The following is a 25332-nucleotide window of genomic DNA, read 5'->3' as shown; positions in this document are numbered from 1 at the left end:
GACTGGAGTACAATTAAATCTGCCTACCAATCCACAACAACGAAATAAAATAATATCCTATGTAATCTCTGCATTTAGCTTCAATCTACTAGGTACCTATTAATTATGTGGAAATTTTCGAGGATACAGACAACAAGGACAATATTAGTTTTATACAAAAGTGTTATATTACGAGTGGTGAGACATATTTCTCCAAGTCAACCACAGTTTTCTCTAGCATATCCAAAGGTGTTGACCTAGATGAGTTGGGTCTTGTAGCAACAGGTAACTTGATACCACAAGTCTTAAGAAAACGAGCAAACATAACCTGTAAGCTTCTCCCATACCCTGTTAAAGAGATACAGCCCTTGTCTCCTATCTCAGTGCTATCAGCCAAGAAGCGTAAGCTAGAACTGGATGAAATTGATCTAAAACGGAGGAAAATTGAGTTTTTAGAGGCTACAGAGAGCATAAAGGAGCAGCACAAACAACTTATAGAATTTGAGAAAGAAATAGAAAATTTGAGAGAGGAACTTGAGCCATATTTTTATTCACATTGGAGGAATTTTGAGCCTAGTGGGGTTTATAATGTGACTGCATTTTCTGTAAATAATAAGGGAAAATTTCCATATGTAGGTGTTTTAGGAGAAAAGGAAGGTTCGAAACATGTGTACATTGTAAAAGGATATCACAAAAATGTTTTTCTAAATGCATACAAGGCAATAGAAGACCTTAAGAAAGTGGGTTATTTTGTAATCCCATACAACGACCAAAAAGAAATTATTTGTCTACCAAGGGAAGAAATTATTTGTGTAATTACAGTCAATGGCATGACAAGCTATAATGGTAACACATTTCCAAAAATACAAAATCTAAAATTTTTGTCAGATGTATGGAAAAACTTAGAAGACACTCCATTCACACAGACAGAAGTGGAGCAGTATAATAACATCACAATGCTGGAAATTAAAGGGAAAGTAAACGTAGTACAGTGCAAAAGATTAGAAGAATTACCAGAAGGTACAGAGTTGGTCATTATTGCAATAAAAGAAGTGTACAATAGAAACAAGATACGGTATATTTTACAGTTTGAGAGCCTAGAAGAATTGTATGTGTCTAACTATTGGTTGGAGGAAGAATTTGAGAGCTCTAACATTGATTTGAATTATAAAATTAGAATTAAGCTAGATGTTCTAAAGCATAACCCCAGTAGACATAAGGAAAGAGTTGTATTTTTGTATTTAAGTTAAGGTATTGTAAATAGTCGAAAATGTGAGTGCAGAGAAGGTTGTAATCCAATGTGACATCATCCAGGCTAAGAGCAGTGATGGGTAGAGCCAAGGTCACGTGATAGGGGGAGGAGGAGTGGGGGTCGCTGAAATTGCATCGCCGAAAGTAAAGTAAGGTGATTTTCTTACCTATATGAGTTTATGTTAAATTTGCGCCAAACTTTCTGTGCATGCTCGTAATCGTCTACTTGCAATGCTGTATTACTAAGTGTACTGTAAAATGAGTCAATTGCCGGCAATTGCTGTTCTTCAAATTTTTCAGCATCTGTTATGTACTGATACGGGTACACCCCTTTATGTAGTAAAAGTTTTTGTTGATTTTTATCGTTGAATATTTTACACATTACTTTGAAATTAGTATCAATGTTTTCTGTATCACTTGCAAGATTGGCAACAAGTGACTGTAGACTTGAGCTTAAGAATTGAAAACTGTCAAGGAAACGTACTCGATCTATTGTAATTGTGAGGAATTTTTCCGATGAGTTTGCAATACAATCAATTTTCTCCTTTCGTCCTGCTAATGCCTTAACAATGAAATGACTATCATATCCGCGAAAATTATGAAAAAAACAGTTTAATAGTTTTGGTGCTTTTGCATTTAAATTACATGACTTGTGCGTTGCACCGAGAAAATTTCCTGTTGTATGAGAATGGTGCCTTATACGAATTTCGTTGGCTTTAAATTCATCGTTGCACAAGAAACATACTGTACTATTGTTAAAAGCTAATAATTGTTCTTCATTTAATTCAATCATGGGCACTTCTTGTTGCATATCAATGGAACAGTTTCGACCTATGGCAATGATTTCATCAAGAAATTGATCAATAATTTTCTCGCCAACACTTGTAGCTCTATAAACGCGTGGGCCGTAGAATATTTCACCTGATTCGTCTAAAATAATAAACGCATAGCCGCAAGCAACATGTTTTTGTGTTTTCCTTGTAAAGCTATTTCCTATATCAGTTCCGAGCAAATCATCAACATTTTCATCGTCATCGTCATCGACCTCACCATTATTTGTTGGTATAATAAAACTTTCAAAATCGGCAAATGCAATGTACTTATTTTTTAGTGTGTACGAAAAATTTTTAAACTTTAACATTTCACCCTGTTTAGGTAGTACTGTTCTTTGTATTGCAAATGTTGAACACAAATCCATATGTTTTTCTAGATTGGTTTTTCCATCGCAATTTGCATGCCGGTTAGTTGTAAATTTGTTAAAACAATATGGACAAATGAACACTTGACCATTATGCAAAGACAAGTGATGACTCAGTGACCGTGACAATCCGTTATACCCTTGACACGTGTTTATCAGAACATAATGCCATTTTTTCGGCGGTGTATCATTTGACAATAGTAGAAGATTGATTTTATGTTCGCGTTGTCTATAAATTGAACAACGGTACGGGAAAAACTTTTTTTTAGCAGCATCATAAGCAATCACTGTTATAGAAATGTTTAAATTTTGCACTTCAAATTTTTAATGTCATGCACTGTAGTAGGAAACTTAATACCGGTCAAATTTAGATTATTTTCAAATTGCATCAGATAGTCAACATTCATATTTCTACGTCTGTAATGAAAATAGCTAAGTACACTCCATACAAAACATTTACTATCATTTGTGTTTTTTACATTTATAATGGCTCTTTTTGCTTTTATAAAATCAGGTGTTTCAATGTATGTACTATTTCCGCCAGCTAAAGGATTGTAACAAGTAATATTCAAATCAAATGAAATGATTCTAACTACAGTCCAACCACTACCGTATCTAATAAATTTATCAAGCGTTGATTCAATTTTCTCTACACCACTAATAAATTGATCTTGCAAAATATCTAATTGTTCATCAAGATTAATTAACAATGACGTATAACTGTAAAACGATGCATTTGTCATTGTTTCAACGATTTCTTCTTGTTGCGATTGATCGCTGCTGCTGCCGCTATCAACATTTACTTTTTTCAATTGAACAGTTGTAACAAAATACCATTTAATATTTTTGTCAAAATTATCACTTTCTTCAACAATTAATTAAATTACTTTCAGCTTTAAAATTTGCAATAATGTTTGAACAACATCAATGAATATTTTTCTAAAAACAAATCTGTAGCGAACTGCACTCGAATTTATGCTAGTACTTCGTTCAATAGTATAATCCATAGTTTTTCGATTTTGCTAGTAGTAGTAGTAGTAGTATTAGTAATAATAGGTTTTGCCATCTTACCGCTTTGAAGAGCTTGTTTCCTGCGGGTCAATGTTTTCAACTTCGTTGTCGATGTTAGTAGCAGTAGCGTTCACGATCCTCGGTTGCGATGAGTTTGTCACGTCTAGCAGAATCAGTGATGATGATGATGCTTCAGCTTGCTGACCACTATTGCGACTGGACTGTTGCAATGATGAGTCCGCGCTCACACCAGCCACATCAATTTGGCGGCCTCTGCCCTGAGCGATGACGCGTCGTTGATCGGCAAAATAAATGCCGTGGCCCCGACCGCCATGTTTTGGCGTATCGCACGCTGTGGAAAAGTGCACATGTTTTGCCGGCGGCGATTCGCTGCTGTCAACCACGCACCATTCCTCACTTGCCATTTCCACCTCCACCTCCTTGTCGTCCGCTATCGACTCAACCAGGCTGAAAAACAAACATATAGAATGAAATAATTGTATAGAATAAAATGACTGTGTGTGTGTGTGTGTGTGTGTGTGTGTGTGTGTGTGTGTGTGTGTGTGTGTGTGTGTGTGTGTGTGTGTGTGTGTGTGTGTGTGTGTGTGTGTGTGTGTGTACATTTATTTGCAAACGCACAATGATCATAAATCAGATAGTATATTTTCCAGTTTACTTCAAGCACAATTATTACCTCCTCCTCAGCCGCCATATTTGTTTGCAGTTGTTAGAGCAAGACAATTGTTTTCAAAATAGAAATTAAAGTAGTCAAATTGTTTACTGCCGCTTTTTCAGTTTGATTGTTAGAGTATAACATTTTAATCATATTTGTTTTTCAATCAGCTGATGAAAACGTGACAACACTCGCAAAACTTGTTGCTAATTTTTACAGTTTGTAAATTAATTAAAAAAAAAAGTTCATTATACTTACGTGTTGTTTGTTGGTGTTACTGCTTCTTCGCTTGTTGCTGCAGCTGCTGCTTTATCGGATTGTTGCTTGTCCATTTGCACTGTGCATGAAACGTCACACTATAATCGAATGCAAGCAATATCATGTTGCTCGATGCTTTTATAATTTTGAGCCGCTCGGTACCATCAACTGTCAGTTTGTTATCACACAGAACATGTGGGGGTTGCAATAATTATATAAGTATGCATGTGCACTGCACAATGAATAAATTAATATCTTTCACTCAGCTAGCAGATGTTAAGTCCGTTACAGAGACATGCAAGGTGCACACATTTTGACCGTTCCTTAAGAAATTTGCAAACGTTTCCTTATCAGTGTTCCGCACATCTGTACTAAATTTCGCATACAACATATGCACAAAACAGATATACTTTCTTTGAACTTCTTACCATCTATATTCATCAAGTTGATAATATATAATGACGAAAAACTGCGTCCTTCTGTTAGTATCAGTTTGAAACTCCAACAACACTACGACGATGTCAGCAGATCAATCCTCGCCTATAGCAGTGGCAAACAACAGCGGAACCAATGTAAGTTTATTTTCCATTTACTCAACTAGCAAACTGACTTGAAATACATTCTTCTAATCCAACAGTAGTTTTCTGTTTGTTGTCAGTTTTCTTCTCATACAAATTTAGCAAACTAATGTTATCAGTCTTTTTCAACTGAATACTTCTATCATACAAATAAAGTTCTTCTAATGTGCTCCTAAAACTGATTACCCCACACTAGGTGGATGTCTTTGTTGTTCTTCACACTTAACTGCTAATTAAAACACTGTCATCCCTTTGCGCAATCAGTCTTTTTTTCAACTGAATACTTCTATCATACAAATAATGTTCTTCTAATGTCCCCTAAAACTGATTAGCCCACTCTAGGTGCATGTCTTTGTTGTTCTTCACACTTAACTGCTAATTAAAACTTTGCGCAACTGGAATACTTATCACACACACACACACACACTGCTAATAGGTTATGTCTTTATCATCATCTTCTTCTTCTTCTTCTTCTTCTTCTTCTTCTTCTTCTTCTGCTTCACAACTTTTTTTAACAAAATCGCAATTTGGCGATGATTGAATGTGTAAATCCCTCAATTGGTATTTATTGATCGATGTGTCTGCCCACATACGACAACCACTGCAAATAAGACCAAATCCATTCGAATTTGAAAAATCAATACCATAATAAAATCCCTCACTTGCTAACTGTTTGAAATTTTTCGGCAAACATTCCATTTTCATAAATGAATTTTCACGTTCGTATTGTTCATTGTAGTCTGGGTTTTTCTGAAAAGTTGACGTTGTACGAATATTACCAACAAGATAATTGTTTATGAAGCCGCACTTCGGTGACCATTTTTTATGTTCAAAAATAGCATAATCACTCACTTCCCAATTTTCCAAAACTACATTGCAAAAAACACATTTTGTTCTATCGAAAACTTTTAAAAAGTAGAAGCCGGCCTCTGCTAAATGATTCGGTTTTGGATATTGATGCGGCCAAATAGTTTTATTACCTTTAAAAAATGAGTCAAGCCTATCGATTTCTTTAAAGTAATTTACCACTTTCTTCTCATCACTATCGTTGTTGTCACTGTTGATGATGTCACTGTTGTTGGAACAATGAATGCAACGCTTTCTTGCTCGCGGCAACATTTTCAAACACCAACTGAAAAAAAAATAGAAAATAATATATTTTTGCTAAACTTGATTTTTTTCTACAGGACATTTACACTAACGAGTTGTGGTCCGAGGACGGGGCAATGGCTATGCTGGAGGCTGAACTATTGAGAAGCGACGCTGCACCTGCCGACGCCGGCCTGTTTGATGAAGACAACTCATTAATGGAACTATTGACCAGAGCTGAAAAGCAACTCAAGGAGCAAAACCTCTGGCAGCCACTTCATCAAACGGATCGACGTCAGCAACAGGTTTCCAGCCCCGATCTCCCTCCCCCTTCATCGCCGCATTGCCAGCAGCTTGTAATATACACGTCGCCACCACCCGCCACCCGAGCTGCTGCGATCCCCCCCGCCTTCACCGTCACATCACACCAACAAGTCCGGATACCCCCCGCCCCCACAACAAGAATCCCCCCCGCCTTCACATCACACCAACAAGGTTGTCCCCCCGCCGCCGCTGCCTCCACCGCTCATCCTTATAGTCGTCCACGCGCAATCTTAGGATCTAACTCTATGCGGCATGAATTTGATTTCGATGGCCTGATAAGATTTTCAGATCCATCCCGACGTCGTACAATTGCGTTAAAACATTTATCCGATGCATTTCAGTATCCTGTTTTAGGTGCGCGTGTTGTGCGCTCCTACAACAAGGATGCTGTTATCATTAGGGTAGCAAATGTAGGACGTCGGGGCAACGAAGATGCCGAAATTGAAACATTCATGCCGCATAGATTTACTGCTAAGATTACGCGTGCGAATGTACAGTCATTTAATTCAGGTTGCCACAATTTAATAATGCAAGTTGTTCACAGCGAAGGTCGTTCCTCTGATATAAGGCTGAATCGACGGTCGCGACAGCGGCCGTAGATTCAGCTGATCAGAGGAACATTTTTAAATTAATAATATTTAAAATTTTAATTTTTTTTTTTTTTTTTTTTTTTTCTAAATTGTGGCAATTTGAATTAAAGGATTAGGTTTCTTATAAATTTATATTTCTTATAATAAATTATATATATGTTGATTATTGCACTTCATTTAACTTACCTTGTGTGTGTGTGATCAACAACTGTGCACAACTGATGTACAATCATTGTTCTGCATGACTATTTATAGTCAAAGGTTAATGACTCAGACATGTTCAGACATGTCTGGTCATGCATAGCTGCACACATGCGTCATACATGAATGCATTCAGTTGCATGTCACTGCAAACTTAGTTTGCCAGCAGACACGATGGGAGTCAAGTCAATAGGACAAGAAATGAAAATAATCATAGTATTTGTTACATTCATAATATACACAATTAGTATGATATTACTCTTATACTATACTCTGAGTACTTGTACATTGCACAATATTAGAGTTGAAAATGTGTTAAATTTTTCATCATTAAACCAAACTGTAAAAGACAGCAGCAGTACTGCCAATTTAAGCGTAAAAGCTTATAATAAAGCACATATATTATCTTATATAAAACTATGTGTTCAATCTCAAATGAATTATAAAACATCGAAATTATTTGATGATGGACTAGACAAATGGTATGCTTATATGAATGATCAACGTAAGGTTATTTGTAATTTTTTTAACAATTATACAGCATTGAACAGTTGTATAAACATAAACCCATCGTCTGGTGATAGTATTTCGAATTTTCTACTAATAACAACATTACAACTTTGTAATATTTTTGATAGCGAGCCGGAGCCAACAGGTCTTAAGGGGATTAACTAATTTCTATTTAGTCAGGTTTCAACATTGCTATTGAAAGGATGGTAGCAAAAAAGACTTGTCGTCGTCGTCGACGAGTGCGACGTAAAATTGGCACTGGTATTTTATCGAAACTTAGCGGATTTGCATCAACCGCCCTTAATAAAATTGTCGATACATTACCCCTGGAGTTGCATATCCCCTCCTACCGCTTTTGCGGACCCGGCACCAAATTAGATAAAAGATTAAGGAGGGGGGACAAAGGAATAAATAGTCTGGATGAAGCATGTAAAGAGCATGATATAGCGTATGCGCAGAATAGTGATAATTCGTCGCGAAATGTGGCCGATCGTCGTTTGGCTGATAAAGCATGGTCTGTTTTTAAAAATCCAAACACAGGTTTAACTGAAAAAGCAGCCGCATACTTAGTTACAAATTTGATCAAAGCTAAAGCTGCCTTTGGCGGGGGTAGAGTACAACGGAGGCGGCGGCGGCGGAATAATAGAAGAGAAGGTTGGAAAAATAATTCATCACTACAAGAACAAAGAAGTGCACATTTACGACAAAAAGCAATTAAACATTTAAGTAAGCACATAGCTGGTCAAGGTTTTTATTTAAGACCATATGCGCCCTTGTATAAAGGCGGTAGAATCATTGAAACACCTTCACAAAGAAGAAGGACAACAAAGAAGAAGAGGACGAGGAGAGCGCCAAAGAAAGTGAGAAAATGAAGATTAATATACAAGGACCACTGTCAAATTATGATCTACAAGATTGGGCTGATATTTTAGATATTAAATTGCGTGGTATTTATATGATTGATACATTGCCAAAAAGAATTAATTTAAATGAAAAATCGATCATAAATTTAGACTCGATCATGAACAGTGGAACACACTGGGTGGCTTACAAAAAACATGCACAAAAAGTATATTATTTTGATCCAATTGGTAATTTACAGCCGCCCATACAATTGATAAACTATTTCAAACAACAACCAAATGTTGAAATTTATTTCAATTATGATCAATTACAAACACTAAATAGTAATGTATGTGGTCATTTTTGTCTTTTATTTCTTGCAGATGCGTTATAGCAGACAGTTCACTTGTAGATGTGTATGAAAGAAGGTGGTGGTAAAACAGTAGTAGTACACAATGGTTGTAATAACATTATCATCTAAAGACCGAAGCAGCAGCAGTTGTTTAATTGAAGTACTTCCCACTGTACTAGAGCTAGACGCACGCTATCAATATGAAATTGGATTGATTAATTTATGGACATACAATAGTGTACCGAATATAATTAAAAATGTCAACTCATCTTTCAAGTATGGTGATAGCTTGATTGATTTGGATACAGGCTCCTACGAAATTGATCGTATAATAAATGAAATAAAGAGAAAATTGAACGTTGATAGTTCAAATCTAATTATACAAGGAAATAATACGACAATGCTATGTGAATTGAAAGCGGATAAAGATGTTGATTTAACAATGAACACATCACTAGCCGATATACTCGGTTTTGATAGAGAAATTCTTGTAGCAAATAAATGGCATTATTCTAAACGTTTAGTATCCATTACAAATATAACATCGTTCCAGGTTACTTGTAATATTGCATGCGGCAGTTATCGAAATGGGCAAGAGGTTCATACAATTTTTGAATTCCTACCAAAGGTTGCACCTGGTTTTCTAATAAATGAATCACCATCACCAATTATTTACTTTCCATTAAACACACACAGAATTCAATCTATTGTAATTCAAGTAGTTGATCAGAATGGTAAACTAGTTGATTTCCGCGGCGATAGTATAACAATAAGAGTACACATTAGAAAGAAGGAATAGAGAGAGAGAGGCGGCGATGGATCAAGCATGTGTTAGAATGATGTGAGCATTAGTCACGCAAACAACACAAGCGAGAGAGCAAGAAGCACTACAGAATGGGTTTTGTTGTGTATAACAACCTAGGTGCGGCAAGTAGGAGGGTGTGGAGTGGTGGCGGTAGGACTGCTTTTAGCATGCAGCAACCGACACCGGTTAGTACTTATCAGTCCGTGAAACTGATAACACATAATCGAGCAAGGTTTTTAGAAAAGCTTGGTTTTAAAGTGAATTGGAAATATGTCGTCAAAACACGCGGCGGCCGCAATTAGTGACATACTAAATGTTGAACAAGACATACACTATTATTCAGATATAACAAAATTTGATTATCATACGCATGCGCCGTATGGTAATTTGAAATTTAATAACAATGATGAAATACGTTTGTCGAAATCGTCTCATGACCTTATTTCATTAGTTGCAAAATCTTTTCTTATTGTTGAGGGGAAAATTACATGTACAAAACCGCCGGCAAAAGACAAACCTGATGATCCGCCGGTCGAGGCTGTATATACGCTCAGTTCAAATGCAGTAGCACATATGTTTGATGAGATACGATTTGAGTTGGCAGGTACAGTCGTTGCAAAGAGTCGACTAGTAGGTATTACTTCTACTATTAAATCATATTTAGTGAAACAACTAAACGATAAAAATACATATAATTTAGCAGGTTTCACTGATAGTGCATCAACACTAACTAATAATACTTTTGCTTATTGCGTACCGTTAAAATTACTTCTGCCATTTTTCGAAGATTTTCAACATGTAATTTTGAATATGAGACAAGAGCTTGTGCTTTTGAGGTCCGCAACAGATATTAATTGTATTCAGTCGTCGCAAGCAACATCAATGTCGTTGGAAATAACAAAATTGCTTTGGAAAGTGCCCTATATTCATGTAGATGATCATTTAAGATTGAAATTTCTGAAAATTGTTGATCAGGATAGGCCATTGAAAATTGCATTCAGAAAATGGGATATCCACGAATATCCTCAGCTGCCGAACAGTGTTAGCACGATTTGGACTATAAAGACGGCTTCAAAAGCTGATACACCGCGATTTGTAATATTAGCATTTCAGACAAACAGGAAAAATGTAATGGGAAAGTCAATGTCGAAATTTGATATGTGCAAATTGCATGATGTTAAACTTTTCCTGAATAGTGAATATCTGCCGTATGATCGTATAAATGGAAACAATCAACTTTTGTACAAAATGTTTATTGAATTTGCGCCCAGCTATTATAATTTAGGACTTCATACTGATTATGGTACAGTTGTAGATTATAAAACTTTTACTGATTGCTGTCCAATAATTGTACTAGATTGTTCACATCAAGCTGATCATTTAACATCGTCAACAGACATTCGATTGGAAATGGAGTTTACAGAAAATGTGCCAAATTTAACGACTGCATATTGTATTTTGATAAGTGACACATTAGTAGAATACAAACCATTGAGCGCATTAGTTCGTGAAGTACAGTAATTTGACGCAAGAGCGAGCTATGCATGACAAAGAAGGAGGAGGGGGGTATATAAAAGTGCGTGTATGAACAGTAATTACATCAGTGTTCAGTTGTAATGTGTTCTAATAGCTTGAATAATAACATAGATATTCCTCAGTCGTCGTCGTCGTCGTTATCATCATTATCATCATTGTCATCATTGACAAAAGCAAAATTTGATGCATTTGTACATAGAATGTGTGCATGCACCGACGGACAACAGAAAATGGACGATGATGAGCAAGTATCAACAAAATTTCGAGACTTTGGCATACAATGCGACTTGGATAAAGAAGAAGAAGAAGAATTGGAGAAGGAGGCAGCAAGAATTAAGGAGGAGGAGGAGAAGAGTAAAGAAGAATGGGACAGGAAAAATGATGACATTGATTTTGCTGTAGTCGAGTTTCATTTTTTCAAAAGTGATGATAATTTTATCATTATTAAAGAGGTAGCCATAATCGATTACAAACTACGACATATTGTGCTACACTTTAAATCACCATTTCCGAAAACATTACTGAGTAGAAAAATGTACCGTGATGTCAGCTGGCTTGAACATAACTATCATAAAATTAGATGGGACCAAGGCGACTTAATTTACACTGACGCGCTGCTTGCTTCATATTTGCAAAATTATACCACAATCTATACAAAGGGAAGAGAAAAAACACAGTTTTTGAAAAGGTTACACGACAATGTGCTTACTATGCCGGAGGATATTCAAAAACCAGACTATACAATGTTTGAAAATTCTTGGTGTTTTAGTGTATGCAAAATTCATAACAAATCGTCCAATGGGCGGTGTGCGCTTTTCAGTGCGTATCATTATTTGACAATCTTGATGTGTAACAAGCAAACAAAGGAGAATAGTGCTGCTGCTTCAATGCCTACAAACAATATGAGTTCATTGAATCGTAATGCTGCTGCTGATATCGATTATACATGCGAAAATAATAGAATGGAAAGTATGAAACATTGTAAGCTGTTAACTAAACAACGAAAACGCAACTATGCCCGACAAGGTTTTTATTTTGATGGGGAAAGCATACTGTGTGTTTATTGTGGATTTGATTTGATTTCGCATAAAGCGAGAGTATGCAGTCTGACCTGTAGCGAAAATGTAGGTAGTGGTGGAAGGGAGAAGCGAAAAGCAATAAATTTCACTGTTCTAGTACCACTCATTTAGTGTACCTTCGGTAGCAGCAGCAGATTGAAGAGCTATAATGAATCCACAAACTTGGTCTTATGCGCCAGAATGTTTAGAAATTAAATTACAAAACTACATTGAATGGTATGATTTGTGTCAAAAAGCAATAGAGACAAAAAACAGTAGTATTGCTAGACAATTGAAAGCAATATTTCTAAATACAGTTAATATTAACGATATCAGTGATTACTTAGCTTATTACAGACCCTTTAGTTTGAATGTAAACAAGCTAATAAGAATTGAAGAAGAAATTTTAAGATCGCTAGAGGTGAACAGAGGAGAAGAAGATGCGGCGACTAGCTGTAAAGAAGAGGTGGGAGAAGAAAGGAATGCGCCTACATGTAAAGAAGAAGAAGCGACTAGCTGCTGTAAAGAAGAGGTGAACAGCGGAGAAGAAAGGAATGCGGCTACATGTAAAGAAGAAGAAGAAGAAGGTAGAAAGCGAGAGTGCGTGTAAAGGTGAATGGCGGGAAGTCAACAGAAGGAAAGGTGTGAGGAGGCGTGGCGGAGGGGAGAACGAGTCAACAGAAGGAATGTGGAAGGAGTCGACAGGAAACGGAATGGGTTGTGGGGGGCTGACGCTTAACAGGTTTGCTCAGTCTTCAACTGACAACCCACGCAAGCATATAGCTGCTTTGTTACTCTTGCACTCGATCGCGCGCGCGGTAAGCTTTTATTATTATTATTATTATGGATCACCATCTACAGAGAAGCAACACTGGAAATGATAGACTTTTTAGTATGAAGTCATTCAATTATATTTCGAAAACTGAATATCCAACGGTCTCACTCAAAGATCTTGACCATGATTCGTGGTACCGTGTTGTACACGCTAGATTGGTGAGAACACAGCAGGGACAGCGAATCATAATGAGGTTATACGATCATGACAGCAATGGTGACTATTATTGCGAAGTTTACTTACCTGAGAAATTTCTGAGTGTATTGAATCTTCAAACACTTGAGGATTTCAACAAACAAAAACTCTATCTGAAGTGTGTACAGCGAGAAGGTAAATCGCCTCTTGTTCTTCTAGAAGAAGAAAGGAATATATGAAAAAAATAAAAAAAAAAAAAAAAAAAAAACCCATTCCCATCATTGATTGTGCAATAGGCCTAATGTTGATTAATACTTTGTATTGAATAACTAAGTGACATTCAATTAGAGTTTTCTCAATATGGGGATAGCACATTAAAAAAAGCGCCACCATTCCTTTTACAGCATAGTGTGGGGAAAATAACAATTCTCATGAAATGTAATTTTTTTCATTCTTCCTGTGGTGGTGGAAAAAAGGAACATGCACTATATTGTTGTGCAATAGGCCTAATGTTGATTAACACTTTGTAATGAATAACTATAGTAGTATGTAGAATAGATTAGCCTATCTATTCTACATCCTATTATAGCAACATTCAATTAGAGTTTTCTCAATATGGGGAAAGCACATTAAAAAAAGCGCCACCATTCCTTTTACAGCATAGTGTGGGGAAAATGACATCTCATACAAACAAATATGAAATGTAATTTTTTTCATTCTTCCTGTGGTGGAGGAAAACAAGGAACATATTATTGTAGTTTAATTTGCACCAAACTTTGAATGCTAGTAGTGTAGTTTGAGAGTTTAGCACTAGTAGTGTAGTTTGAGAGTTTAGCGCTAGTAGTGTAGTTTGAGAGTTTAGATATTTTAAAGATTTTAAATGTGGGGATATTTTTAATATGCAAATTGGCACCAAGCAGGTGTTAACTGGGGCAGATGTCAGAACACCTGCTACAACAAAGATGGCCGCCGTCGGGGGCACTTCCTGGGTAGGGGAACCTCTTGGTTGGGGACTTTGGTGGGAGATGACAGATGTTTTTGACACCTGCTACAACAAAGATGGCCGTCGCCTCTTCCTATTGGTTGGGGTGGTGGGGGACAAAATGGCTTACACTAGGGAAGGGGGGTGGAGGGACGCCATTTTGAACATGCCCCTTGCTTCCTATTGGCTGGAGGCGGGGCCAAAATGGCTGACTAGGGCTGGGGGGGTGGAGGGGGGCGGGGCCAAAATGGCTGACTAGGGCAGGGGGGTGGAGGGGGGCGTGGCCACGCCCCTTGATTCCTTTTGGCTGGGGGTGGGGCCAAAATGGCGGACTGTGGCTGGGGGGGTGGAGGGGGGAGGCCACACCCCTCGATTTCTATTGGATAGGCAGCTCTCTCAAAACACCACTACTGATGATATAAATTACGTGTGCAATTCATTTTGTCTGATAGTTTCGTTAGTTTTTCCAGTTACTACTGTATGAGATTTTAACAAATTTATTTTATTTTCAATGTTCAAAGACATGATTTGCTTGAATTGTGACATTGTGGATAATATAAATACAATGAAATATATATTGCAAATTGAGACTAGAACCTACTATTACCGAACTATTGATTGTAGCATATAACATAAAATTAATTTCACATTTTTCTTTCAATGGAACTATGATTGAGAGAAGGAGGACTTCTTACAAGTATATACCTTAATTTGAATAAAAATAATCAAATTGAGAAATCTTATTTGATGAGCTTCATAGCGTAGCCTAATGTGCAACACAAAAAAGTCACACAATTTCAATTCTTGTTTCTATTACAACACATTTCAATTTCAAAAATTGTGAATTAGAACACGGTATTAAATTATTTCCGCCCTTAGGGAACATAATTGAATTCAACTGCTATTGAACACAAAAGGACCTAAGAGAGTCACATTGTGGATGATAGGCCTAAAAAAATGTATTACTCAGTACAGAACCTGGCGTGGCTATTATGGTTCACAATATCAGAGTTACCCGTTTCACCCACTCATCTCTCATCCTAATAGAGTAAAAAGTGAACCTTACCCAATCTCTAACTTTTTTCAATCTGAATTTAGGAGAGAAATAGTTTGAAGGTTAAACTGTTTTTTCCCTCTCAACCATTTAATTTCACGAGCCTGTGCCGCTCCGAGATGATTTGAACGGAATAATGGCAACAGCTTTACAACACATGAACACAAGATTGTGGAGATAGGCTGCACAGCCGGTAGCAGTCCTGATCCTGATTCGATTGCTGTCCACAGGTCACTAAAACTCGCATGTTTGGCCGAATTTCATCAAACTGTCAGCACTCATTTCGAATACCCCCAATGCTCCCCATTCAACTAATGCTGACAGTTTGAGATGGACATCACCACAGTAACTTTTCCGGGTTTAATCAACCCTGGCGCGTTTCTCAACTCAGATATCACTATGAGCGTCTTTTAAGGTTAGGTTAGCTTTTAGGTTAGTTCACATTCTTAGGGTAGCAGTGAGACGGCTGCGATTGGTCAAAATTATGATGTTTTGTGTGTAAGACATGGCCCGTTATAACTGGAAGACTGTTGTAGAGGAAGAAGAGATGGGAATAGTCGAAAATTAAGGAAATTGTAGCCGCCTACGGAGCTGAAAGGGAACAGAGCAAATAGTAACGTTTGGTGCAACAGGTGTGATCTCTGTCTGATTACGGCCAATTTGCTTTGAAGAGCTTGCCGGTCTAGCCGGTCGATCGTCATGAATGTATAACCAATGTTTAGCTGCAGATAATTAATGGTTGCTTCTATTCCCATCCATCAATATTTTTCTTCTACAGTTCTTCTCTTGTCCCCTTCATACTCTTCTCTTCTCCAACCCCTTCTCACATGCATCTTTATTTTCACAACCCCATATTCACGTCTCCATCTTTAGCCTCGTTCTCATTTCTCTCATGTCAACTAAAACTTAGCATCTGTTGTTTTTCCTGGAATACACTTCTTTATCGTATTTTGATTCTGTGTTTAATTATGATTCCAGCTTTACATTTTCAAGTTTTCTCAAATGGGCATGAGTGTAGTCTACACTTTATAAACACAATCATGATCAATCAGATAATTCATTACTCCATAGATTTTAATCTTCGGCTTCAAAATTATCTTCTCTTCATTTCTCTTCTTTCCTTTTTTTCTTTTCTTCTCTTCTCATCTCTTCTCTTCTCTTCACTTCTCTCCCCTCCTCTTCTCTTATCTACTCTTCTCTTCTCTTCTCTTCTCTTCTCTTCTCTTCTCTTCTCTTCTCTTCTCTTCTCTTCTCTTCTCTTCTCTTCTCTTCTTTCTCTTCTCCTCTCTTCTCTTCTCTTCTCTTCTCTCTCTTCTCTTCTCTTCTCTTCTCTTCTCTTCTCTTCTCTTCTCTTCTCTTCTCTTCTCTCTCTTCTCTTCTTTCTCTTCTCTTCTCTTCTTTCTCTTCTCTTCTCTTCTCTTCTCTTCTCTCTCTTCTCTTCTCTTCTCTTCTCTTCTCTTCTCTTTTCTCTCCCATCTCTACTCTTCTCATCTCTGTATTCTTTTCTCTTCTCCTCACTTCTCTTCTTTTTTGCTTTCTTCTCTTCTCATCTCTGTAATCTTTTCTCTTTCTTTTCTTCTCTTCTCATCTCTGTAATCTTTTCTCTTTCTTTTCTTCTCTTATCTTCTCTCCTCCTCTCCTCTCACTTTCTTTTCTTCTCTTCTTTTGTCTTCTTCTTCTCTTTTACTTCTATTTCCTTCCATCTTCAATTCCACCCCACCCTATTTTCCAATCTTCGATTCTCCTTATCACTCTTACACTCCTCCACCATGTCCATTTTTTCCTATTAATTTATCAACCTTTCATTTTTTCACATTATCCTCCTTCACCATTTCCTCCTCCCCATTACACTTTCAATTTCTCACCGTCTAGTCTGTGTTTTTTCCTTCTCCTCTTGCCCCATTTTCAATCTTTTTTTTTCTTACAATATATCCCCCTCTTATTCCTGTCCATTTCATCCCGAGCTTCTTACTAAGTAACCAATTTTATTTCATTTGTTTTTCAACTTGGGCCTACTCATTCTTCAACTTCTTTGTCCTCTCCTCGTCCTACTCCCACTTCAGTGATATTCTTGTTTTTTATTCTGTTTTTAACCGTCAAAATTCTTAGTTTTCGTTGTTTTTTAGTGAAAATGGACTAAATTTTATAAAAGTGAAACCATAACCCTATTTCGGACTTTTAAAATGTTATCTAAATTTAGGAGAGAAATAGTACAAGGAGTATCCTTAGTTTTTCTCTTCCAATCAGTGCTACTTTGTTAAAATTATAAATAAATAAATAAAATATCATTTTCCTTTAAAATAACTCCTTAAAAAAATTCCTTCTTCCCTTTCGTCAATCCAAATCCAAAAACTCACGAGTAATTATTATTTTCAAGTAGCACAATAAGTAACAAGTAAGTATATTCACAAGTAATAAGTAACAAGTAAGTATATTTACAAGTAATAAGTAACAAGTAAGTATTTTATTTACAAGTAGCACAGTGTCTGAACTACAACGAAGTTAATAATTATGATTTCCTTTCTTACTTTTCTATTCATCCTCCTCATGCTCCTTTTATTTCCTATCCTCCAACTCCTCCTTTGCAGTTTTCTACGCCTTCTTCTCTCCTTTGACACACCATTCATCATCCTACGCGTTCACACAATCCACGTGACTGCACATTATTTGAATTGTGTGTTTCAAATATTGTTTGCGAATATTTTGAGAAGTTCAATAGGCCACTTCAAGGCTAAAATCGAAATCCATCAACAGGGGATACTCAAATTCTGAATAGTTTTCGAAGTCCAGCATTCTTATAAATTCTCCTGGATCAGTCTGATAATAAAATAATAATTCTTGATAGTCCTTTGAAATATTTCAAGCTCAACTTTGAAGTATTTCAACCTTCTCACTATTTTCCTGGTTTGACTTTGACATCTAACAAATCTGAACCTTTATCTGATTCTCTATCTACTTCTATATCCGACGTTCTGACTTTGGCAAATAGCTTGCTCAAAACAGAAGTTTGCTGACGTAGGACATCTCAGATCCCACCCATCATCAGATGTCTAAGGCTGGTCACACACCGATTAGTCAAGACAAGACTAGTCACAATACTTCACATAGTTGCTTATGGAGTCAAGTCTAATTGCAATGACTAATCAGTGTGAGTTGCGTCATAAGTATCAATGTGAAATATCCTATTATATTAAGCGAGCAATTTCTGTATTTATATATCTGGTTATTTTTATATCTGATTATTTTTATATCTGGTTATTTTTATATCTGGCTATTTTTATATCTGGTTATTTCTGTTTTACGGATCTCGAAAACGGCTCTAACGATTTTCACAAAATTTGGAACATATTAGGTTTAGGATATAAAGATTTGCACTAGGTCTCATTTGTTGGAAAACTCGCTGAACGACTTTAAAAGGATAATTCATCCTTGGAAAACACATGATAATTTCGTCGTCTCTCGATAACAGAAGATGCGTGTGCCTGTGTGGGAGAGAGACAGAATTATTTCCAGCTGTGTAATTATAATCAATCAGCGAGAAATTTTATCTAGCTAGACAATTTAATCGATTTGATCAACATAATCTGATTTGTTGACATGACATGATAATCCTCCTAAACTAGAGTATATCATAATTTATTTTCAAAGTTGATCATTATTTGACAATTTCAAGTGATTAGTGAGTAGTTATTTTGTTATTCAATTTGGTGTGTATATAATCTAAATTATGAATTTTTTGTTCTCAAATGATTGAACAGAAAATTGAACCTGAATTCAAGTCTATGGAACATAACCTACTTGCTGGAGTATTTATAGTGTATAAATCATAATTCGGGAAAGAAACAGTTTTGGGCTGTGCCTGTTAGTACTTCCCCAATCACTTAAAAGAATTGTGTTTGGTTTATCAAAAGTCAATAAATACTCACGAGTATTTCACGAGTATAAATACACACGAGCGAAGCTCGGTGCCCCGATATTTGTGACTAAACGTGACCAGTCTTGTCTTGACTAATCGGTGTGTGACCAGCCTTATTTGTCTTATTTGTCTTGTAAGATCCTTTATAAGATCTTTATCAATAAGATGATATCAATCTATCTACCTAAGGCTAGGCAAACACCAGTTAGTCAAGACGAAACAATACATGTTTAGTCACAATACTTCACATAATTGCTTATGAAGACATGTCTAATTGCAATTAGTCAGTATTGTGACTGATCATTATTACTGTAGAGTAATCAGTATTGTGACTGAACGTGTCTGATCATGTCTTGTCTTGACTAACGGGTGTACGCCTAGCCTAGAGAGTGAGTGAACGCACTGATCTGAATATAAATAAATAAAAATAGATACATTAATTTTTTTCTCAAATACAAATACAACAAATAAAGAATCAAAAGCATAGTAGAATCAAAACTTCAAAATTGAATAAGTTGAATACGGTTAGTTATTTAGATGATGAGAGCCAACGTTACATTTAATAGAAAATTGTAAATTTTCCAGATAAAATCTGACTGCTGGTCAGTCACTGGTTACGAGGAGAGCAAACTAGGCTAATCACTTGATGTAATTATATTATTAATGAACCCCACGTGCTAGAGAACTCGCTCAAAATTCCGCTGAAATTCTGCCAGCTGTTGAGCAGTTCAATGTTGAACTGCCACATCCTCGAAAAGGATGAAGAAATGAGTGAATTTCATTGACTGAATCCGAAACACCCCATTTGATGGGTTGGCTCATTGGAGTAAGTGATAACGCGCCAGTCCAATAATCAAGAGAACCTGAGTTCGTATCTCGACCGGGGCAAAAGTTTTTGACCACAGCACAATCACGTAGATAAGGCCACCCCGTCATTCGGAGGAGACGATAAGCCGTCGTTCCCGATTACCTAAAAAGTAGTCGTCATCTATTTTCTCATCATCATCGCTCTCACTCATTACCCACGCACAAGCCTAAGAGCTTATGTGGGCAACACCCTCAGTATTATTATTATTATTGGCCAACGAGCTCGATCTGTATAATATTACAAAGAATGTGTTAGAAATTTGAAATAATATTGATGAAAGCATTCGAAAGCTTTCGTCGAGCATACAAACACACAAACCCACAAACGGACGACTCGTGACTCAAATCAAAAGTAGGAACTCGATATGCTCATTCAACTGAATTATAAATCAAACATAAAGTGAAATTCGTTTAAAATAATCAATTATATTTTATTAAGCAAGAAATTATATTTTCAAATAATTTCATAATTAATTTTAATAACTAAGATGGAATATTGTGTTGATTGATTATTAATTCTACATTGTTAAAAGGAGATCTGGCAACAGAGCAAAGCGAGAAAGAGATGGCGCTATCTGCTTTGTTGAATGATAGACAAGGATAGCAACACTATGGCCAATCGAACTCTGTCATTATAACGTGGACTTCACTATAGCTATGCGACGTTACCATATCGTTTTTCAATAATGTAGAAATTTTAATTAATAATAATCACAAATCATAATGATCAATTATCAGATTATGTGATCTCAATTGTGAAAATTCATTATTTTATTGACAAACATATTTTCTTATGGAATAAAATATGATTTATTATTGTAAATAAGAATGAACAGCTAATATTACGTCAGATAACAGCCATCCTCTATAGAAGGCAGTGACAAGAAAGAGAATCGGTAGCGTTGTTCTCCTATCTCTCTTTACAGCCATTACAATGTAGATCTCACTACAGACGAGCAGAGGTAACTTTGTTTATGTTATTGTTACGCTAATTATTATCAATACCATATCAACTTAATTTGTGTTGTGTTATTTTAAATTTTGAATCGGACTTTTTGCGACTCCCACCAGCGGTCAAAGACTTTTCTTTTGCTGGTGGTGTGGTGCCTGAAACAACTTTTAGTATTTTAGTTCTGGGTAGTTAATTTTATTTTATTGACCGAGCGAAGTGAGGTCTAAGATTCGAGTCGACGGTTTGGCATTTCTCTTAATGTTTAAATGTTCGAATGTTTAAATGTTTATATGTTTATATGTTGCGCATTTACGGTGAAACGCGGAAATAAATTTCCATGAAATTTGACAGGTATGTTCCTTTTTCAATTGCGTGTCGACGTATATACAAGGTTTTTGGAAATTTTGCATTTCAAGGATGATATAAAAGGAAAAAGGAGTCTCCTTCATACGCAAATATTAGAGTAAAAATCAGACTATCGAATTATTCATTATAAATCAGCTGACAAGTGATTACACAGATGTGTGGAGAAGCCAGTCTATTGCTGTATTTCCATATAAGGTCTATAGTTTCAATCAGGTACTTGTGGATGAGAATACTGAGTGAGGTCTACTGTTCACAGAACTAATAGTTTTATTGTGGTGAGTGTTTGATTTATTAACCTTTTTTGTTACGTTGTTAAATTTTGGCAATAAAGAATTGATACAAGAAAAAAATCCAATAATTGGGCTAACGAAGCCAATCATTCAATACAACTCAAGACACACAAAATAAATAAAAATGCGAAACAACATAATCAAAATACAATTACCATGACAACAATGTTAATAGATTTTGTTAGCGATATGATGGACAGCCTAATGCTGCACTTGTCCTAGCGCTAGACAAGTGGAGGGAACTAGGCTAATCTATTGCTCTACGTCTTGCAGCTTAGTCCTAGGTCAATGACGTTTTCCTCCTAATAATCGCGGTCTAGCTCCTCCCACAAAGCTCGGCACGTGCACTTGAAAAATCCGCGATTACTCCTTCTCCATCCTCCTCCTCTTATTCCTCCACCTACTCCTTCTTCCTCCTTCCTAATCCTCCTCCTTCTACCAATCCTGCTACTACTCCTCCTCCTCCTATTTTTCCTCTTACACAACGTCCTCCTTCGACCTCCTTCTTCTTCTTCTTCTTCCTCCTCCATCTCCTCCTCCTATGTCCTTCTTCTTCTACTCTTCCTCCTCCTCCTCCTCCTCCTCTTCCTACTCCTTCTCCGCCTCCTCCTTCTCCTCCTCCTCTTCCTCCTCCTCCTCCTCCTCCTCCTCCTTCACGCTTCACCTTCTTTTTCTTTTTCTCCTCCTCTTCATCCTTCTTCTGCTTCCTCTTCTTCTTCTCCTCTTCTTCTTCTTCTTCTTCTTCTTCTTCTTCTCCCTCTCCTTCTTCTTCTTCTTCCTCTCCTTCTTCTTCTTTTCTTCTTCTTCTCCCTCTCCTTCTTCTTCTTCTTCTGCTTCTTCTTCTTCCTCTTCTTCTTCTTCTTCTTTTCTTCTTCTTCTTCTTCTTCTTCTTCTTCTTCTTCTCCCTCTCCTTCTTCTTCTTCTTCTTCATCTCCTCTTCTTCCTCCACCACCTCCTACTCCTCCTTCTTCTTCTCCTTCACCAACGTTCTTCTTCTTGTTGTTCTTGTTGTGAGGAAGGCAGTAGGCACTACTGGTTTCAGCGGCTCCAGCTGAGTTGCTGTACAAGTCAACGACTCTGCATCACTGCTACGGTTCGATTCACTTCAATGTGTCAGCCTCAGTTGAATTGCTAGCAATGCTATGCTGTTAGTGAGCAATGCTGTCAGCTTACAGTGTGTCTCAGTATAGGTGAAACACGTGCCATTCCAGCATAATTCTTCGGCGGCACTCTTTTCACCTCCCATTACTTTCTCTTACATCTTATTTCTCTTCTCTCTTCCTCAGTCTTCTTCATCTTCCTCTTCTCCTTCTACTTCTACTTCTCCTCTTTCTTCTTCATCTTCTTCTCCTCTGCCTTCTTCATCTTATTCTCCCCTGCCTTCTTCATCTTCTTCTCCTCTGCCTTCTTCATTTTCTTCTCCCCTGCCTCTTCATTTTCTTCTCCCCTACCTCCTTCATTTTCTTCTCCTCTGCCTCCTTCATTTTCTTCTCCTCTGCCTTCTTCATTTTCTTCTCCTCTACCTTCTTCATCTTCTTCTGCTCTGTGTTCTTCGTCGTCTTCCCCCTGCCTTCTTCATCTTCTTCTCCCCTGCCTTTTTTGTCTTATTCTTCTATGCCTTCTCCATCTTCTTCTCCTCTGCCTTCTTCATTTTCTTCTCCCCTGCCTTTTTTGTCTTCTTCTTCTATGCCTTCTCCATCTTCTTCTCCCCTGCCTTCTTAATCTCCTTCTCCTCTGCCTTCTTCATCTTCTTCTCCCCTACCTTCTTCATTTTCTTCTCTTCTGCCTTCTTCATCTTCTTCTTCCCCGCCTTCTTCACCTTCTTCTCCTCTACCTTCTTCATCTTCTTCTGCTCTGTGTTCTTCGTCGTCTTCCCCCTGCCTTTTTCATCTCTTTCTCCCCTGCCTTCTTAATCTCCTTCTCCTCTGCCTTCTTCATTTTCCTCTCCCCTTCCTTCTTCGTCCTCTTCTGCTCTGTGTTCTTCGTCGTCTTCCTTAGTCTTCTCCATCTTCTTCTTCACTGGCTTCTTGATCTTCTTCTCCTCTGCCTTCTTCATCTTATTCTCCCCTGCCTTTTTCGTCTTCTTCTGCTCTGTATTCCTCCGTCTTCCTCATTCTTCTCCATGTTCTTCTCCTCTTCTCCGTCGTTTATATTTTTTCTTTTATGGAATGTAAATGGTTGTGTGGCACATAGGCTGTACAGTCTCACTCCGCCTTTAATAGAATAGAATAGAATTTTATTGGTCATAAAATATTCACATGAATACATGGACTTCGTCAATTTTTTAACACTAAAGTAAGTCAAAACAAACACAAAAACACTAAGATCAGTCAGTATCAGAACAATAAAATAACACATGAATCACATAAAACGATTCCAATCTATTCTAAAATAGTCATGTACGGTGTACAAACATTCATCAATTAACACTGCTTTCAATACTTTTTTAAATTGTATAAAGTAAAGTAAAATAAAGGCAATTAATTAATTAATCTGTTTCAATCCTTCTTTCCCGTAGGCTTCCTTGTCTTAAGTGGGCCGTCCACTAGAACCTTTTTCGCCAGAACTAGCATTGGCCGAAAACTACCGAACGTGACCGAACGACCCTCCAACAAAGAAAAGAATAGATGATGTTCGTCCATTGCAACAGGTTCATACGGGCGTGCACGGCCGTCTTCGGCCGATCACGTTTTCGATGCGAATTGAATGGGATTTTCCGGCTCTATCCGGCCGAACTAACTAGTCGAGCTGAGACAACAAAGTGTTCCCAACCTAATTGCTCCACAGTCTTGTTTGTTTTTGTTTTTTTAAGTTGTTCTGTTTTATAAAGTTGTAACTATGGACAATGAATAGATGATAAGTTTGGTTCAAGAGCATATTCCATTGTGGGATATGCGAGGCAAAAGATATCATCGTCGTGTTCATAGTGTAATGGGGGGATTAAGTAAAGAGGTAATTGGGGTTATATTATGTATGGTATTGAGCTGGTGATTTAGGGTTGTGAGAATGATCAATTAATTCAAAGTTGACTAATAAAATTAGCTAGACATTATGGTAATGAGCTGGTATTATGATAACAATTTATAATGGGGGAATCGCTTGGCTTGCGAGAGGTTAAATTGATCTAACTCTATAACTCATGAGAAAGGAGCTATATTTTAAAAGAATGAACAAAACAGATTATATTTTGGATAACTAAGTAATCGATTTAATTAAATTGTAACTCAAAATGAAACTGGAAACTTAAATAAAATAATATAAGAAAAACTTTTTAAACAAATAATAGAATAATTACAGGATTTGTCTTCAATAAAAAAAAGATGAATAATATATAATAATGAAATTGATAATATTAGCAACTCACTGAACCATGAAAATGGTATCTCGGAACAGAGGGGTAGAGCCGGGCCCGATTATCTGCGGTAGATAGTTCCAGGTCCCGTCCTCGTAACCGACTGCCAAGAGGCATACATTTTTCAGTCCAATTTTACTTTTCATGAATTTTCACCGTCGTCGACACTTTTAATTTTTAAACAGTGGGTACTCTCGGATTGTGAAAATTCATGTCAAATAATCGGCTACATTACAATAGGAATCTGTGGACAAAGATTGCTGAACAAATAGGATCTGAAGGTATAATAATTATTGTAATGAATATCTAATTTAGTTTATTCAATTT

General features: G+C 36.9%; 1 protein-coding gene across 1 annotated transcript; it reads left to right on the top strand.

The window, feature by feature from the left end:
* The first annotated feature begins 4945 nt into the window (after window positions 1–4945).
* LOC120353859 lies at window positions 4946–24108 on the top strand. The gene is made up of 2 exons (XM_039439123.1): window positions 4946–7035; window positions 24096–24108. Exon 1 carries the CDS (start codon window positions 6175–6177, stop codon window positions 6958–6960), a length of 786 nt encoding a protein of 261 aa, XP_039295057.1. The 5' UTR covers window positions 4946–6174; the 3' UTR covers window positions 6961–7035; window positions 24096–24108.
* The last annotated feature ends 1224 nt before the right edge of the window (window positions 24109–25332 follow it).

The sequence above is a fragment of the Nilaparvata lugens genome, chromosome 12 (genome assembly GCF_014356525.2).
Source record: "Nilaparvata lugens isolate BPH chromosome 12, ASM1435652v1, whole genome shotgun sequence".
NCBI classification, from domain to species: Eukaryota; Metazoa; Arthropoda; class Insecta; order Hemiptera; family Delphacidae; genus Nilaparvata; species Nilaparvata lugens.
Note: the sequence above shows the minus strand (reverse complement) of the source record. Positions and strands in the feature narration are given on the sequence as shown.

Bases quoted from the DNA above. Each gene is read 5' to 3' on its own strand.
- LOC120353859 (XM_039439123.1), top strand. From the start codon at position 6,175: ATGGCTATGCTGGAGGCTGAACTATTGAGAAGCGACGCTGCACCTGCC.